This window comes from Schistocerca cancellata, chromosome 3 (assembly GCF_023864275.1).
Source record: "Schistocerca cancellata isolate TAMUIC-IGC-003103 chromosome 3, iqSchCanc2.1, whole genome shotgun sequence".
Taxonomy (NCBI): Eukaryota; Metazoa; Arthropoda; class Insecta; order Orthoptera; family Acrididae; genus Schistocerca; species Schistocerca cancellata.
The window spans coordinates 108,538,172-108,557,630 of NC_064628.1; the positions used below are offsets into that span (position 1 = coordinate 108,538,172).

General features: G+C 43.4%; 1 protein-coding gene across 1 annotated transcript; it reads left to right on the forward strand.

The window, feature by feature from the left end:
- The first annotated feature begins 287 nt into the window (after positions 1–287).
- LOC126176145 (uncharacterized) lies at positions 288–19,157 on the forward strand. The gene is made up of 2 exons (XM_049923286.1): positions 288–807; positions 18,802–19,157. The coding sequence occupies exons 1-2, from the start codon at positions 288–290 to the stop codon at positions 19,155–19,157; spliced, it is 876 nt and encodes a 291-aa protein (XP_049779243.1).
- Positions 19,158–19,459: the final 302 nt, after the last annotated feature.

Here is a 19,459-nt window from a genome sequence, read left to right on the forward strand (position 1 = left end):
TTTTCTCTACTAGACGACACGTATATACGTGTATATATATATATCACCTCTACTTTGCTGACACATTTTACGTTGTCTTTCACGTATCCGCGTTTCCTCCGCAGCCAAAGCTCTCGGCCAGCGCCGCGGTCCCGCTACAAATAAAAGACGGAGACGCGCCTTCCTGGGAGGTCATTCACAGCCGAGCGGCTAGGGACGTCACTGAGCAGCAGCGGACGGGGCCCAGCGTCGAGCGAACAGAGCCGGTGAGGGCCTGACGTGACACACACACGCCTTCTGCGCCCACAATGCGAGCGACAGCCATGCTGGCCAGGTGGTTGCTGATCCTGCTGGCGGTGACCGGCAGCCGCGCCTTCCCCGCGGCGGACGAGGAGCCCGCGTCGTACCCGGTCGGCCCCGGCGAAGCCGACACCGACACCGACGCGTCCGCCTCGGCGACGTCGCTGCTGGAGGAGGGAATCGAGGGCGCCTACCGCCTGGTCAAAGACTGCGGCGAGCGGCCGCTGACCGCCTGCCTCAAGATGCGCGCCCTCACGCTGATGGACCGCGCGCTGCGGCAGCCGGGCGACGTGCCGCTGGTGGAGGGCGTGGCGCTGGTGCGGACTTCGCCCGTCTCCGGCGCCGCCACCGGCAGGGCCCTCACCCAGGAGGAGCTGGACGCGACGCTGCCGCGCGACGCCGACGAGAAGGACGCCCAGGTGGAGACGATGCTCGTCGACAGGGTGGCGCGTTTCCTGCAGAGCCACACGCTGCAGCTCAAGGTGCCCGACTCCGCCATCTCCGAAGTCCGCAGGACACTCGACGAAGGTACGCCAAGGGCCCTCTTGTACTATATTACTTATAAGCCGCATGTGTTTCACTAATGCTGTAACAAGCTGCATTTTGAACGTTCGTGACACGTTAAAACTGCGTTCCATCTCTCAATCTGTTCTGATGTTCTGAAAATATATTCATACCACCTCTTCTCAATATCGAAGAAAATTTTCAAACTTCCGCTAGTTTCGCACGTACCAATTTCTACCACCTACTCAAGCGTGGGCTACAACGCAGTTTTAACCTGTCTTGAACGCTAGGTCCGACGAGCACACCACTAGTGATTACTCCTCCTAACAGCTCAAAAATAGAGTATTTAGCTTTATTGAAGGGCAGCAGTCACTCGCTGAATCCGTAATTTATTGCAGATCACGATTTCGTTTGTTTCTGCTAGTGTCATAGTGTCAACTGTCAGACGTTTAGCTCAGACATGGTTTTGCTGTATGACTCTTCTGGTAACGCACAGATGAAGTCTATCTAATAGTCGAAACCTAGAACTGCAATAAAACACGGATTCTGTGAATGACCGCTGTTCCTCTTTACATATGAATATTCGACGGTCCCACCAGCGATATCCAGTGGATTCCTATCTTGTTTATAGACGATTTTGTCATTCAATGGTGATCATTAAATCCACATAGTCGATGTATTCATGTATGTAACTCATTGCACTGGTATCTAAAAAATCATTCAAGTTGTTGGTTACTACCAACTTTGATCAGAACAATCTGATTATCACAGGCGTCTTAAAGCTGAGTATCAAATCTGTTAAACAAATAATTGCTAGAGCTATCTCCACGAATGGAACTGTCAAATACTGCAATACTGTTTCTTTGTTTTAGGCACAGAATCGTAAACTCATATCTCTATGTAACGATCATTTGATTATATATTACAAGTTATGTATTACAGCTATAAGGGGCTGTCAAATGAGACCGAGACGGAGAAAAGTAAGTAAACTGTTTATAGTTTCAAAAGTAATCCTACAAATTTTAATATATTTATGCCACTGTGCGACAAGACGGTTAATGACTTATTAGGAAAATGTTTGCGGATGCCTACGGAACAATGATTGTAACCAGGCGGATACCCTTGCGTCCGAAGTAATTCGGTGGCAACGGATGCCTTTCTTCATGGTTCCACAAGTATGAAAGTCGCATGGAGTCAGGTGGGGTCGGTATGGAGGACGTGTAAGGGCTTCCCAGCAAAACTTCGACAGCGTAGTCGTAAACATGGTGGCACATGTCGGCGGACAGTATTATGAAACACAATGATGCCGTCCGTCAACATTTTAGGGCGTTTGAACTTGATTGTGCTCTTCAATTTCTGAAAAGTGTCCATAGTTAAGGTGATTACTTTTGAAAAACTAACAATTTACTTACTGTTTCTTATCTGTCTTATTCTCATTTGACTACCGCTGATAGGTCCAAATCCCGTTCTCTTATTCCAAACTCTTTATCACTACGTACGAAGAGTTTCATTGAGTTAGGGATTGCAATTTAATGGTGTTCTGTCTATGTAATTGACTCGAAAATTTTTGTGGTCTTACACTTAGTTTCACCCCGCTAGTGATACACTATTACACAGATCCAACTTCTACATCTTTTAATAGCAACTATATGTAATAACGTCAATGATACACCCTTCACCATCCAGTTTCTTCCCCTGTCCTCCAAGCTTCACTTACTCTTCTGCAGGTAGTTATTTAGACGCCGCTTTCTTCTTCCAACTACATTTCTTCGTAGTATCCGTTCTCCACATGCTCTTTCTTAACGTCTCCTTACTCCATACTGAAAATGATTCGCAATTTCCTTACATCGGTTTATTTGAGTGATTCCTTCAAGAAGTTCTCATTTTTGTAAACTAAGGGAACAAAAGAGCTTTAGAATTTTTATTTATTTTTATATTGAAATTTAATAATAGTATTGTTCTTGTGGTCAATTTGATCGACATGGTCAGTGCTACGTTCGCTGTTTAAATTCTCTCCATACTCTCATTATTAATCGGCGAGCATTACAGAAGTATGTAAGATCTATCAGCTTTTCAACAGTCTTGAACAGATATATTCAGCGCAACAACGGTAGAAATCTTACATCGAGATGACGTGAATATCTGTTTTGTAATTTTTTACACATATACGAGAAACACTCTCTCCTTACAGAAGCTCATTAATAACGTTTGTATCATATGACACTCACGATCGGCAAGGAAGACAACTGGCCGGTATTTTGATAGGTGCTGGATATCTTTCTTCCACTGAATACTATGTAAGACTTTCATTTACCGAACAGCCATTTTAGAAATACTTCCATATCATTTTCTTAGTGCCGTGTTGATCGGCTATCTGCACGTACACCCTTGCTCAGCATATAACTTATTACAATTCGTTTTATTCAGTAATCATTTTACATCGGTTGTCTTGCAAATTATCTTCCATCAATGCATGAAAATACTGAAGGAATTGCAAGCCGAATACTCGGTTCTCAGGAGAGTAAACCGCTACAGGAGCATCTGTATGCAGCATCGTCAAAGAACAGTTAACGTTTTGTCCGTACTCATGCGCGCAACCGGTAACTGCCAAACGCAGCATTTGAGAATCAATTCAGATAATTACAGAATATTAAAGTGTCGTAACTGTGTAACTTAATTATTTCTCTAGGAACACCTGGCGAAACGATACTGTGAAATAAAGGTTTCAACAACCAATTTCTTCAAACATTACAAAAATTGATGTGTTGTTCTCCCTTATTAAACATTTATACGTTAGTACGCATGTAAAGAGTAAATACTTCATTACTTCCCTTCTCGCGTGTATAGTAGAAAAATTCCAAGCGGAAATTCAAATTCTGAAACGGTATATTTTTGTAGTCCTCTTACTATTGAATCCAGAATAGGTACTGAACAATCAAATGACTTGTTCAGAGTTTTCGTTCTGCGATGTTTGTAGGAGTAGGCTTGTGTCCTAGACGACAGTTTCCCTTCAGATTAGCGAACTTCCAGATAGAAAATGCGCGTCTCGTTCTTGAACGTATTTATGCAGAGTCATCCGTTTTGCGAAGTACGGCACTGCTCGGCGTGACGAGCCGTGTATAAACATCGTGTCGAGAGGGAACAGTCGCCTTACGCAAGTGGATTAGCTGCACTTTCATCCAGCTAGCACTTGCACTCAGCCGGCACTGTTGAGCTTCTGACGTCGAAGCAGCCTCTGAAAAACAGCTGATGTTTCACTCCAGAGCCTTTGACTACCGCTGAATGGCGCTGGTGCCAAAGAAGCGCCGTGCTGCCTCTCTCCTTGTCCAGTAACGGCCACGGCCCAGACTATGCCGTGTCATAAAGCCTGACTCATACAACAGCAACGCAGTTCATTGAAAACACTTAAACATTCTGCGTGATTCAGTCTACTTCGAAATCGGAACCAAAAAGAAATCAATGGATGGAAGATATGTATTAGTTATATGAGATATTTTGAATCTGTTTTTTTTTCTGAAGACAGCTGTTGACAAAAACGTGCAAAATAGACTGATGTCCAGTCCAGACTGTGTTAGAAAAAATTGAAATCCATATATACATTTACGATCAGGGACTGACTGCAAGACATAGGAGCAAAATGTGGAGGAAAATTAGAAAAATTACCGACGTCATCATAAATCTTGAATGTCATAGCTCTGATATGAGGCAAACCAAGAGATACAGGCTCCAATTGCTAATAGTTCAAAGTAAAATAGCGTACGTGGTCGTCGAGGCAAAAGAATCACTTGGTTCAGAAAGGAAACAAGCTGACCTCAAGTTTCGAATAATGGCATATTACGACTGGAAAGGGAAAGTATTCTGTCGCCCACCAATACCAAATAACGGACCGACACTTGATCGTGTGGGTAATATTTCAGTATAAAGGATCTGGACTGCGACCATAACCAGCGCAACAGAGCCAGAACAGTAAGCTGCTGTTTCATGTGTAGTCAGAGATTAAGTTATGTAATACTCAATAAAAATACCAACAGGAACAGATGACGAGACTTTTCTACCATACAAAAAACTACTCGCTTCAATCATTAATTTACTAATAAAAGAATACTGAAACGATAAGTATTAAAACCTATATTGCGTTAAATTGTGAAAACAGCAAAGAAAAAATTCGTAAGACGGTAAAACGTAGTGAAAATAAATTATGTTGTTAGGGTAACTGACAGCTGGATTTACCCATAAAGAAGCAAATCCGCATTGCATAAAAGAAAACAAACGATTGAAATTTCATTAATGGAGAGGAAAGAGAGAAAGGAAATGAGAAAGACAAATAAAGTAAGTCAGCGAAATTGATGAAGGACAGGGAATTGGAGCTTGTGGTAAATAACAAGGATAGTGATGTAGTGCCATACATGATGATAGTGTGGGATCAAAAAGCTAGAATAAACTCCGACAGCAGTCTTCTATTTCTGAAGCTTTGGGCGCTTTTCATTGATTAGTTTCACGATTAGTGGAAAATAAACATAGCAGAACACTACTAGTTAAGAAGATAACAATGTAGTGATAAAATCTGATAGAAATGAAAGTAGTAGGGAAGAACGGGCGAGATTATAGGTAGATGTACACACAGTGGGATAGTGGTAAAGCGAGAAGTAAAAGGACTAGAAAATAAACATTAAGAATATGCTACAGAAATAAACGACACTTAAAATCCGAAGATGTTAATAGTGTTCACATACTTTTCTGTAGATACGGACAATGTGTATCCACTGTTGGCTTAGATTGCTAGAAATATGTCGGAAACAAATATATTCAAAATTATTCTAAAATATTTTTTTCTTAGCATCGAACGGGAAACATCTACGAAGAAGTTGATTTGCTGTTAAAAAGATTGTGAACCATCTCATTCAGAGAACTGCCAGTTATATGGTCACTGATGCAAAAGAACAGGGTGGGAATTAAGATACTCCCCACATTGTGATACTTAAAACCGACGTATCACGTGGATACTACCACATAGCCGTCGCCATTATTCTGCTGTCAGAAGGTGACTATTCCACTTTGAAATTAAGTAAAAAACTTAGAAAGTCTTTTGCTCTTTTGGTCTACAAACTAAGGCTTAGTCTATGAACTGGAAAAAAGACGGACTAGAATTAGCCCCTGACCCAGTTCAAGGAATCCTTGAAATAAATCGATGTAAGATGTAAGACATATGCGGAAGAAAAAGTAGAATTTGAAAGCTTTGGCTCAGAAAAAAAGACGGGATATTATCACATTAATAATAAAATACAATTACAATCTAGAATTTTGTAATACGTGGGACACTATTGATATCAATCTCCCAGTTATGGCTAAAAGTCATCGACCTGTTTTGAATCTCCAACAGCAGCCGTGTCTGCTCACTAAATTGTATGAATTCGAGTCCACCTGTTATTTAATATCTAATAGTGTTTCGGGATCTTTGTGCAATCATTAGTGGGTATATTTCTTGAATTTTTTCCACAGAATGTTAGATTCCATATAATAATGTAAAGAAAGGCCAACAGTATCTTTTGTTTAGACTGTTAGGTTCTGTATAAAACGGTAAAAGGTCCTACACAATTCAGATTCTAGAAAGTAAAACTTGAATAAATATACTCGCTGATGATAGTGTTCACATTCTTGTCTGTAGATACGGACAATGTGTATCCACTGTTAACTTAGATTGCAAGGAATACGTAGAAAACTATGTACACACTCGTTTGGATTTTAAAAAAGAATAGTTTTTTGTATAAGTAGAGAACATGATCTCCCATAAGGTAGTGATCAATTACGGGAAAGTTCACGAGGTTTCCGTCTGACCTGGAAACGTAGAGTATCATGTTCTGATGTGGGAGAACTGACGGCCTCGGATGGTTCAGCCGAGACGAAGCGGGGCTAAGACAGGTTTCCGAGAAGTCAGTGATCGGGACGGTGCTCCGGTTCAAGGGCAGCGGACTGACCCACTTGCGGCGGCGGCGGCGGCTCTTCCGGAAGCGGAGACGTCCAGCCTGGAAACGTGATCTGGGCAGAGATGCCGCCTGACCGCTACGGCTACTGGTATGCGGGCGCCGCACCTCCACTGCCGCCAGCTCCGGATACGCCTCCCGCCCTCATCTTGCCGGGCAGGTGCTGACGAGTTTTATTGAAGTTCGCTAGCCTGGACATGACGAAATCACAGCTCACTTTAGTGTGTCAAGATGGCTTGTAACTATGGACAAGTGTTTGTTTATTTCACACGATCCGCTCTGACGGCAAGCTTGACCCTGGCCTAGTTTCATTGACCTAGGTCCCTATATACTTCCGGCAACAAACGTTACCTGTCATTTACGACATAACACACACACACACACACATTATAGTGGTCTTCAGTCCGAAGACTGGTTTGATTCAGCTCTCCAAGTTACTCTATCCCGTGTAATCCTCTTATCCGATAGTAACTACTGCAAGCTGCATCCTTCTGAATGTTACTGTATTCATCTCTTGATCTCTCGGTGATTTTACTCCCCGTCGCACTCACATGCACAAACAAACACACACACACACACACACACACACACACACACCTCCCTCCAATACTTAATCAGAGATACGTCGGTGTCTCAATGTATCCTATCAACCGATCCCTTCTTTTAGTCAAGTTGTGCCAGAATTTTTTTATCTCACCTCTTCTATTCAGAACTTCCTCATTAGTTATATGATCTTCCCATCTACTCTTCAGCTTTCTTCTGTAGCGCCACACTTCAAAAGCTTCTCTTCTTGTCTCAACACAAATTCCTTGCCATTGTCAGTCCATACAGAGGCACCAGTTGACAAAACCAGCATTACCTGAGTACCCATTTTACCAGTTTTCTATTGGAAACTAAAATTTACCTGTACTTCTGCAGTAGACACGGTGTGATATGATACCCGACAGTTCCTGTACGCTGGGCGCAGCTTCGTGTTTCTACAACGCTACTTTGTAAACTTATCTATGGTAAAGCGACTTCATAGCTCCATTTTTTTTCTACAGCCGTTTGCGCTTCGTAGTTGAAATCTGGCAGAACCACTGCCAGGTCTCAGGTATTTCCTTACGTTCTTTTGCAAAGAATGGATGTATTAAAGCTTCATTCATGATTCGTAATTTTTTTACGTAACTCGGTGTTTATGATGTCATATCTCTTGATTTGGGTGTCGTACAGACATTTACATTTGTAGGTAAATCCAGCGGCATATGTGGATACTGTATGCGAAGTCTGTCGTGAATATAGTTAGTAGCAAAGGAATAACCAATTTAAACGTCATGCGTGATGCTCAATGTTTATCACGTCGTATCTCCTGATCCATGTTCCACGCAATGATATAATTCTGTAGGTACATACAGCGCTATACTTGGATAATGTCTCAAAATGTGTTGCGTTGCGTTGCGAATAGAGTTAGTAGCAATGAAGTAATAAATTTAAATGTCATTCACAATGCGGTAGCTTTCCATATATCTCATTTTTTATGACGTCATATCCCCTAAATTACGATCAGTAGGTGGTTCTTACCCCGATAACTGATAGAAGGGGGTATGTATACCAAAGTTGGTTAGAATCAGTTCACTGGTTTAAGAGGAAATGTTGAACGTATGTACATTCAAACATACGAGGGGTTCAATAAGTAATGCGTCACTTTTTTCAGAAAGCTAGTTATTTTCATTCAGTATTCAAATACAACATATTATTCTCAACTCTTTTGGCTAGGAAACGCTGTTTTTCAACTTTACTAGCGTTCAATGCGATGGCCTTAGGCCACCTCACTGGGACCCGACGCCTTGCTCCATCGACAGCCTCCTCATCATCTACGTACTGCTCCCCGTGGAGTGCACCCTTCATTGGGCGAAACAGATGGAAGTCGAAAGGTGCGAGATCCAGGCTAGAGGGTGGATGGGGAATAACAGTCCACCAAAGTTTTGCGAGCTTCACTCTGTCGCGCAGATTTCTGTGAGGCCTTGTGTGGTCGTGGAGAAGGAGGAACAGGAGAATAAGGAGAAGAGTCGCTTCGAATGAGAATGTCCGCACGTTCTATCATTGAACATATCGCAGCTGTGTGAGTCTGGCCGGCACATGGAAGATAGGACAGGTTTGCGCGACCTTGTTGCGATCGTGACAGAGTCACCCGACGACTCACAATCCTTTTGTTCGCTTGCAGGTCTCCGTAGAGATTCTGCAAGCACTTATGGATATCTGCGATGTTCTGGTTTTCCGTCAAAATAAACGCAGGGACGCACCTCCTTTACAGATGCCATTTTGACGACTATGTATAGCGGCGCCATCCACAATGTTTGACAGCAAATTCCTAATTTTTTCAACTGGAATTGCCCGGAGAAAATGTATTACAGTACTTATTGAACTCACCTTGTACATGCATATGTACACTTTTATAATATGTGTCGATATATACGTTAATTAGAAAATTCCATGGTCCACATCTTTCTACGGGTGAGGCTCTCTGTTTTCTCAGATCCATGTGGAATGTTGATGTTTGGGTGAATGAGAACACAGTGTCATCACAGAGAATGGTAGGCAAGAATCATTTCATATTCATACAGCACAATATGATCGAAGTAAGACTGACCAGGAAAATGTGAATAAATAGAGTTGAAAAATAGAGGACTGTTTGTGTTATAAAGTCCGATCGTTCGCGTTATGGAAACCACAGGGCAAATCTGATGAAGTTTTGCACAGATGTGTTGGACTGTGTCTGTATTATGCATGTCGATCCCGTGACGTCACCCTTTTCAGTTTTGAGACCACAGTGAGCACAGTGAGCCTAAAAATAGCGTCTCCCGCCAAGTACGAGTGACTCTTGAGAGACTTCGCCTGGTTTCATGCAGCCCACATAACACAACTGTCACAATTTTTTTTTTCATTAAAATTCCCTGACGCATACTGCAGGGGCAATGGAGACGCTCCTGTAGCGTTTCCGATGATCATTCATAATATAGCCCATAATGGGCTCCCCGTGAGTTTCTTCTCTGATCACGTGAACTGCTGGGTATAAAGACAACATTTTAGCACAGACATCGAGCTGAAAACCAGCGTAGATAATTGTTGGAAAACACAGATGGGTGCCTTCTATGACGAGGGTTTTGAAAAGTTTGTACATTGCTACGGCATATGTCTAAGTCGGAGCGGCGGCTATGCACAGAAGCAGATGGAAGATGTAGCTAACTAAAAACAAATAAAACATTATTTATTCTAACTGTGCTTTCCATTTCGTGACAGATCAGACCTTAATTAACGAATAGCCCTCGTACGTTACCTTACTTTAGAAACAGGAGAATTGTTCTTTTGGGGTTTCATAACGAACTGCGTGACTTCCGGTTTCTAATGATGTGTGTGTTGTCTGTGTTATATTTCCACCAGCAATTGTAAAAACTAATGGAGCAAGTTTCAGTTTGTTAATCACATAAATGCTGCTTGTTGTTATTGTGGTCTTCAGTCCGGAGAGTGGTTTGAAGCAACTCTTCATGATACTCTATTCAGCGCAAGTCTCTTCATCTCCGAGTAACTAATACAATGTAAATCTTTCTGAATCTGCTTAAGGTATTCATCTCTTGGTCTCCCTCTACGATTTTTTCCCCGCACACTTCCCTCCAGTACTAAATTGCTGATTCCCTGATGCCTTAGAATGTGTCCTACCAACCAAATCCTTCTTCTAGTCAGGTTTCACCAAATCACCTCAATTTTATTCAGTACCTCCTCATTTAAGTGGTATACCCGTCTAATCTTCGGCATTGTTCTGTAGCACCACATTTCGAAAGCTTCCATTCCCTTCCTATCTAAACTGTTTATCATCCATGTTTCACTTCCATCCAGATACTTTCAGAAAGGACTTCCTTACATCTGTACTCGATGTTAACAAATTTCTGTTCTTCAGAAACGCTTTTCTTGCCGTTGCCAGTCTACATTGTATATCCTCCCTACTTCGACCATCATCAGTTATTTTGCTTCCCAAATTGCAGAACTCATTTACAGCTTTATGTGTCTCATTTCCCAATGTAATTCCTCGGCATTACCGGATTTAGTTAGACTACATTCCATTATCCATGTTTTGCTTTTTTATGTTCATCTTATATCCTCCTTTCAAGACACCGTCTATTGCGTTCAAGTGCTGTTCCAAGTCCTTTGCTGTCTCTGATAGAATTACGATGTCATAGGCAAACCTCAAAGTTTTAATTTCTTTCCAATGGATTTTGATTCCTATTCCCAATTTGTCTTTTGTTTCCTTTACTGCTTGCTCAGTATACAGATTGAATAACACCTGGGATAGGCTAGAACCCCATCTCACTCCCTTCCCAACCACTGCTTCCTTTTCGTGTCTCTGGACTCTTATTACTGCCTTCTCGTGTCTCTACAAATTGTAAATAACCTTCGATCCCTATATTTTACCCTTCCCATGTTCACAATTTGAAAGGAGTATTCCAGTCAACATTACAAAAATCTTTCTCTAGACAAATGCTACAAACGTAGGTTTGTCTTTCCTTAACCCATCTTCTATGAGAATTCGTAGGTTGAGTATTGCCTCGCGTGTTCCTACATTTCTTCGGAATCCAAACTGACCTCCCCCGAGGTCGGCTTCTACCAGTTTTTCCATTCTTCTATTACCACGTATTTATCTTCACTGACTAGAGACTAATGGCTCAATTATTCGTCACACGGCATTTACATCCATACGTTACATGAGATGTAAGAAGACTGTGAAGTTGAGTATTATCCAATGAAGTTCGGAAAGTTATAAATGATCCATTATAGTAACTTCATGGCAATATTTAAAATAGAATGGCTTTTAAACCATTTATTTCAATCTGAATTGAAAAGTAAGTTCATAATAGCAAGAGGTTTGATGCGAACGTATGACCCTTAAAGTTCTTACTGGTCCTTTTGTAGGATTGGTAGTCCTTCCATTTATTCCTCTAATGCACTAGTCTCAATGAACTTCTTACACACATGTACATTTGCTACTTATTACGCATTGCCCTCTGACGCTCACTCCATATTCGGATGGGGTGATGGCTGAGCTGAGTTATATTAACTGCATTACTCCTATGTAAATCGAGAGATGGTTCAACAGACTTATTTGAAAGCCAATATTGAATATTGAGTCCTTAGTGACATAAGCCACCTAATCAAAAACAATGATGCAGTGTCATATTCACCGCGGTCATACCAGGGGAAGTATCGTCGTAGCGTTCGGGTTTGAATTCTTTTGGTTACTCTTTTGATTACTATCCCATTTTGCTTACTATCCCAAGATTGTGAGTGAACCAGCGTGCAGCAAGAATACATCGACTAGGAGATGTAATGGCTAGTAAATTAGAACAGCCTAAATACAAATTACTGATAAAATTCTGGATTAAGGTCTAGAGTGAGAAGCTATCAACAATAAGATTTGATGCAAGTGAGGGGAGTTAATGGACCTATAAATGTAGGGAATAGTCTAATGAGAACAGAGTAGGGTTTGGGAGTAAACCAAAGTAAAACGAAAGTGATGAAGAGCAGCAGAAATGACATTAGCTCATTAACTTAGTTTCTGAATTGGGCATTGAAGTAAACGAAGTAAAGGCATAAAATACCTTGGCAGTAAAATTATGCATGATGGACAAAGCAAGGAAAGATATTAGTAGCACACTAGAAGGAGCCAAGAGGACATTCCCCGATAACAGACGTCTACTAGTATCGAAATATGTCTTAATTTTGGGAATAAGTTGCTGAGAGTGTTCGTTTGGAACACAGCATTATATGGAACTAAATTATCGGTTGTGTTAAATCCGGTAATAAGAAACTCAGAAGGTTTGAGATGTGTTGCTACACAAAGACTTGGAAAATTAGGTGGACATAAAATAAGAAGTGAGAGGAGATTTTCCGCGGAATAAGCGGGGTAAGGAATATTTTAAAAACAAATATACGAAGAACGAGCAGGATGATAAAATATACGTAAATAGATCAGAGATAACTTCCATGGTACTAAAGGCCGCTCTAGAGTGTAAAAACTGTAGGGAAAAGCAGAGGTTGGAGTAAGTGCAACAAATAATTGACAGAAACATCAGGAGTGAATCTTATCATTAACACCCGTTCGTTCAGAATTTTAATGCCACTACCAAACATTTGTTTACTAGTTCGTATGTCGTAAGATATGAGCAGTAACAAATGTGAGGTCGTAAAGTGCTTTTGATTGATAATATCAGCAGCGAATCCCTGCTTTGATCCCTATCTCTGACCGTATGACTTACCCATAAACGACATGGAAGCAGCTCAACTCGACGGTCCTCGTTTATTGTGGCTTGAAAGTGGCAGTGACGTTGCCACAAATTGGATATTACACGACAAAAGTCTGCATTTCTATTTCCACCCCTGCATGTGTTTGTGCCTCCAAGTGCCTAGTTTTTCGTGCTTTGAATATATTTAATGTTGCGCGGGTACCTGCGTGGTGCAGTCCTTTTGTATTCTACGCTACTTAGATGATTGAGTGTCCACCTCGCCCCTTATTTTGTGAAGCGGCTTCTCATTTGGAAACACGAGGCTGTGGATCCCGACCAAGACCTTTTTATGACTGCAAAACCTGGAATGGTACGTGGGAGAAGAGCTAGGGACTTCCGGCTTAGTATCCGGCAACGCTAAGCACCATATGGCGATGATGGCAAAGCTGATGAAAACGTTTCTTTTAAATCATCGGTGTTAAGTCATTAGTGTAATAACTACATCTGTATCTATACTCCGAAAGTTCTTTGAGCACTCTTCCTTCTGCATCCCTCATCGATTCACGATGGTTCTTAAGAAAAATTATTGCTGGTAATCTCAAATTTCTCTGGTTGTTTCATCGTGGTCATTTCGTAAGATGTATATGGAAATTATAATATCCCGACTCTTCTTGGATTGTACGCTCTTGAAACTTCAACGGTAAACCTCTCTGCGAGGTATGTCTCGCTTGTAACAAATGCTGCTGGAGTTTGTTGATTATCAATCTCTATAACGAACTTGTCACTCTTGGCTGCATCTTCTGTATCTCCTGTGCTTATTTTGCTTGATAAGTATCTCATACTGATGGGCACTACGCAGGAATTCCTCGACCAAATATTCTGTAGGCCACTTCCATCGTGGACGCGCTGCATTTCCTTGAGATCGTTGCAGTAAATTTGAGTTTGGCATCTGGTTCTCCTACTACTGATTTTGTGTAATGAATCCACTCTATGTCGCTCCGGATGATTACTCCTAGGTATTTTACGATAGTTTAGCGTCTCTATTGGTTTGTCGCCGATAGTCTACTCGAACAGTAATGGATGTCTTCGCCTATATATATTTACGTTCAATGTCAAATGTCAATCCCTGTACCATTCCTCGATCCTCTGTATGTTTTCCTGTATTTTCTGGCAGTATTGTTGAATTGAAACATTTCAACGTCAGTGAATAGATTCACAGAATCTCATATGTTATCCAGACGTACTGGCAGATTAAAACTGTGTGCGGAACCTGGTCTTAGGTACGAGTTGTTCTCCAGCACACTGATCTACCAGGAAGTTTCAAGTGTGTGCACTTTCCCTACAACATGAAACTTCGTTTTGGAAACAAACCCCTTGGCTGTGGCTAACCTATTCTCCACAATATTATTTCTCCCAGGAGTGCTAGTCCCACAAAACTTGCAGGAGAACTATAATGTTTGGAAGGTAGGAGATGAGGTACTGGCAGAAATGAAGCTGTGAAGGCTGATCTTGAGTTGTGCTCGGATAGCTCAGTTGGCGAGCACAAAATAGTGAAACGAAAAGGAGCAAGGTTAGGGCTCCGATCCACCCAGGAAGATTCGTATCAGCACACGCTCCACTGCAGAGCGAAAATTCGTCTGGCTCCAACACTATCCTCATAATTTATTTAGTTTCCTGTCACAGTTGCTTTCACATTCCTCAACTGTAACTAGTTCAGAACAAGTCTGTTCATTTTTGAGCCATTTACAGGGTCTTTATGATGTGATTGAAAAATAATTTCAGTGCAATACATAAAATTTGTTTTCTGTTCTTACGGTATGCATTCGAACTGTTTGTCGTTGCCGCAGCTGAAATCTCTGGAATACGTCAACTTAGTAAATGTGGTTTACATTTATTTAGTTGAGCTAGTATCGGTTGTTCAAAAGACAGACAGTTCGAATGTATACTGCAAAGAGAGAACAAAACTTTTACGCAACGTGTTTCAAAGTCCTTGCGACAAACTTCCACAGGTGGTAGACCACGTCGTGGAGGACAACTTTCGTTAGACACAAAATGTTTTCTAATGTCCCGCTTTCAGGGAGGCATGACGTCTGTAACTGTATGGTTTACCAACTTAAAAAAGAAACTGCAGAGTACAGTTGAAGTAGCGATATTAATTTTCCATATTAGTTGATGGGTAGCTTGGAGCCTAAACTCATCATCAAATAATCCAATAAACTACGCAGTAAAGTACAGTACGACAGCCACGTGACTGATGAACCTAGTTCAACACATCTTGTAAAACAGTGAAGGGCTTAAGTTCGTTCACTTAAAAAATTGTTTGCTGATGCTTCCCAGCGACGCCAGGCATCCTTGAATTTCTTCCGGCTCTAGGACGACGAGATTTCACCGAACTGACAGGATCCGCTAACCAGAAAACTGATAGCGGTTTTTAACAAGAAAAGCATTACAATGAGAGTCACTTAGAGGAGAAAAATATTTTATTCAGCAAATCAGGAGCATCAATTGGCCCGGCCTACTGCTTCTCATGCGAGCAGATAACTGGGTAATTCCCAACACGCATTGCATGCGAACACCGCCAAGTGCGTTCGTCCTGCCATTTCTCAGGGGCATAGCCAGTCTTAAGTGACGCCCAACGTCACCAGGAAGTGTCAGCGGACATTTCCTATGTAACAAAAGTTGTTCCCCACGAGGTGATCTACCACCCCTAGACATTTGTCGCAAAGACTTTCAGGAACCCTTTAAGCAGAGGTGATAAAAGCCATGAGATACATTCTAATATCGCGTCGGAGCTCCTTTCTTCCGGCGTGGTGAAGCAACACGAGGTGGCACGCTCTCAGCAAGTCGTTGGAAATCCCCTGCAGAAACACGCGCCTCTGCGTCTGTCCGTAATTGTGGATGTGCTACCGATGCAGGATTTTGTGCACGAACTGGTGTCTCGATTATGTCCCACTGATGTTCGTTGGAATTCATGTTGGGCGATCTGGGGGGCCAAATCATTCGCTCGAATTGTCGAGAAAATTTTCCAAACCAGTCGAGAACAACTGTGGACTAGACAGAATTGCCTGTCCAACATCGTACCGCCACGTTTACGGCCAGCATTGTTTAAACCGTAACTAACGCTGAACAACGCAACTACCGCCTCGTGTGGCTGCTTCACCTGACCTGCTATGCTCCACGACATCTTTATCCTTTGCAAGTGTTCTCACGACTAGTAACATGACATCTTTGTTTGGGAACATGAGTTCCACGAATGACTGCAAATGGTCTCCAGGTAGGTGAACCTAACAATTTCCAGTCAATGATCGGTTCAGTTGATGCAGAGGACACAGTTAATTCCATGCAAACACAGCCCACACCGTTTTGGGCCAGCAATAGCTTGCAGAGTGGTCCATGTATCCATGGCTTCGTGGTATCTGCGCCATACTCGAACCTACTATCAGCTCTTACCAACTGAAATTGAGGCTCATATGAACAGGCCATCGTTTTCCAGCCATCTATGGGCCCAACCGATATGATCACGAGCCGAGGAGTGGCTCTGCAGGCGATGTCGTTCTGTTAGCAAAGGCAGTCGCGTCGTTAGACTGCTGCATAGCCCATTAACGCCAAATTTCGCCATACTATCCTAACGGATACTTTCCTTGAATGGAAAACTGTTTTCTGCGGTAATTTCACGCGGTTTTACGTGTCAGTTAGCACTCAAAACTGCGCGAACACCGCTGGTCTCTGTTGCGTAGGCCGTCGGCCACTTCGTTGTCCGCGCTGAGAGGTAATGTCTGAAATTTGATGTTCTCGGCACAATCTGTGGATCTCGATGTATTTAATTCGGTGGCGATCTTCGAAATGGAGTGTCCAGTGCGTCTAGCTCCAACTAGCATTCCGGTTAAGAGTCTGTTAATTCCCGTCTTACGGTCGCAATCACGTCGAAAACCCTTTCAAAAGAATCGCCAGTGTGCAACGGGCTGTTCGGCGAATGCACTTCCCTTTGGTAACCCTTGTACACGGTACTACCGGCATCTGATTATGTGCATATCATTAACCCATGACTTGTCATCTTAGTGTGTATTAAAGAATATTTATTTTAGAGTCAGGTGATAAAATGGGAGCAATGTCACGAAAATGAGTGGAGTCTTTGGAAGTTGATGATGATGTTTGGTTTGTGGGGCGCTCAACTGCGTGGTTATCAACACCCGTATAAAGTCCCAATTTTTACACAGACCATTTTTTTTCACAATACAATCTACACTACTGGCCATTAAAATTGCTACACCACGAATATGACGTGCTACAGACGCTAAATTTAACCGACAGGAAGAAGATGCTGTGACATGCAAATGGTTAGCTTTTCAGATCATTCACAAAAGGTTGACGCCGGTGGAGACACCTACAACGTGCTGACATGAAGAAAGTTTCCAACCGATTTCAAATACACAAACAGCAGTTGACCGGCGTTACCTGGTGAAACGTTGTTGTGATGCCTCGTGTAAGGAGGAGAAATGCGTACCATCACGTTTCCGACTTTGACAACGGTTGGATTGTAGCCTATCGCGATTGCCGTTTATCGTATCGCCACATTGCTGCTCGCGTTGGTCGAGATCCAATGACTGTTAGCAGAATATGGAATCGGTGGGTTCAGGAGGGTGATACGGAACGCTGTGCTGGATCCCAACGGCCTCGTATCACTAGCAGTCGAGATGAATGGCATCTTATCCGCATGGCTGTAACGGATCGTGCAGCCACGTCTCGATCCCTGAGTCAACAGATGGGGACGTTTGCAGACAACAACCATCTGCACGAACAGTTCGACGATTTTTGCAGCAGCATGGACTATCAGCTCGGAGACAATGGCTGCGGTTACCCTTGACGCTGCATCACAGACAGGAGCACTTGCGATGGTGTACTCAATGACGAACCTGAGTGCACGAATGGCAAAACGTCATTTTTTCGGATGAATCCTGGTTCTGTTTACAGCATCATGATGGTCGCATCCGTGTTTGGCGACATCGCGGTGAACGCACATTGGAAGCGTATACTCGTCATCGCCATACTGGCATATCACCCGGCGTGATAGTATGGGGTGCCACTGGTTACACGTTTCGGTCAGCTCTTGTTCGCAATGACGGCACTTTGAACAGTGGACGTTACATTTCAGATGTGTTAGGACCCGTGGCTCTACCCTTCATTCGATCCCTGCGAAACCCTACATTCCAGCAGGATAATGCACGACCGCCTGTTGCAGGTCCTGTACGGGCCTTTCAGGATACAGAAAATGTTCGACTGCTGTCCTGGCCAGCACATTCTTCAGATCTCTCAGCAATTGAAACCGTCTGCTCAATGGTGGCCGAGCAACTGGCTCGTCACAATACGCCAGTCACTACTCATGATGAACTGTGGTATCGTGTTGAAGCTGCATGGGCAGCTGTTCCTGTACACGCCATCCAAGCACTGTTTGACTCAATGCGCAGGCGTATCAAGGCCGTTATTACGGCCAGAGGTGGTTGTTCTGGGTTCTGATTTCTCAGGGTCTATGCACCCAATGTAATCACATTTCTGTTCTAGTATAATATATTTGTCCTATGAATACCCGTTTATCATCTGCATTTCTTCTTGGTGTAGCAATTTTAATGGCCAGTAGTGTAGTCAGTGTCACAAATGATGATGGAGTCTTTGGAGGGGAGAGGAAAATGGTCGCGTATGCCAATGCAGTATAGGAATTACAGTATTGTTCCTGTACATTGTGCCGGCTGGGTAAGCGAGACTGATATTCGCCTCGGCTGTTGCAGCTCGCGGTAAGAAGAAGAAGCTGAAGATGCTGCTGCCGCTGCTGCTGCTGATGAAGCTGAAGGCGGCGGCCATCATCCCGCTGGCCCTGGGCGCGCTGGCGCTGCTGGCGCTCAAGGCGCTGATCGTGGGCAAGCTGGCGCTCGTGCTGGCCGGCCTGATCGCGCTGCAGAAGCTGCTCGCCTCGCGCCAGGGCACGCAGACCTACGAGGTGGTGGCGCACCCGCACTACTCGCACTCGCACGTCTCCTCCTACGGCGACGAGCACGGCCACTACGGCCGGTCGCTGCCCGACGACGGCGCGGCCGCCGCCGACGCCCACCAGATGGCGTACAGCGCCTACGCCAAGGCGGAGTAGGCCGCTCCTACGCCCGCGGCCTCCAGAGCTTCACCTGACCAGTGGTGGCCGTTAGACGCGTACGTCACACTCCACTCACTATCCGTAGGCGAGCTCCCGGTTTATCGGTGCCTGCCTACATCCCCTACATCCCGTCTCCTTTTACAGAGAAAGCAATTCATTCGCATCACCCACTTTCCTTCCATCGAGCTGCACTCTGCGACATACAGACTGCCCTCGTCATAGGTGACCTCTGACAAGGACATTACCTACTTGCCTGGACGAGTACAAGTGACAGTCAAAACCTGCGTACGTATCTTAAA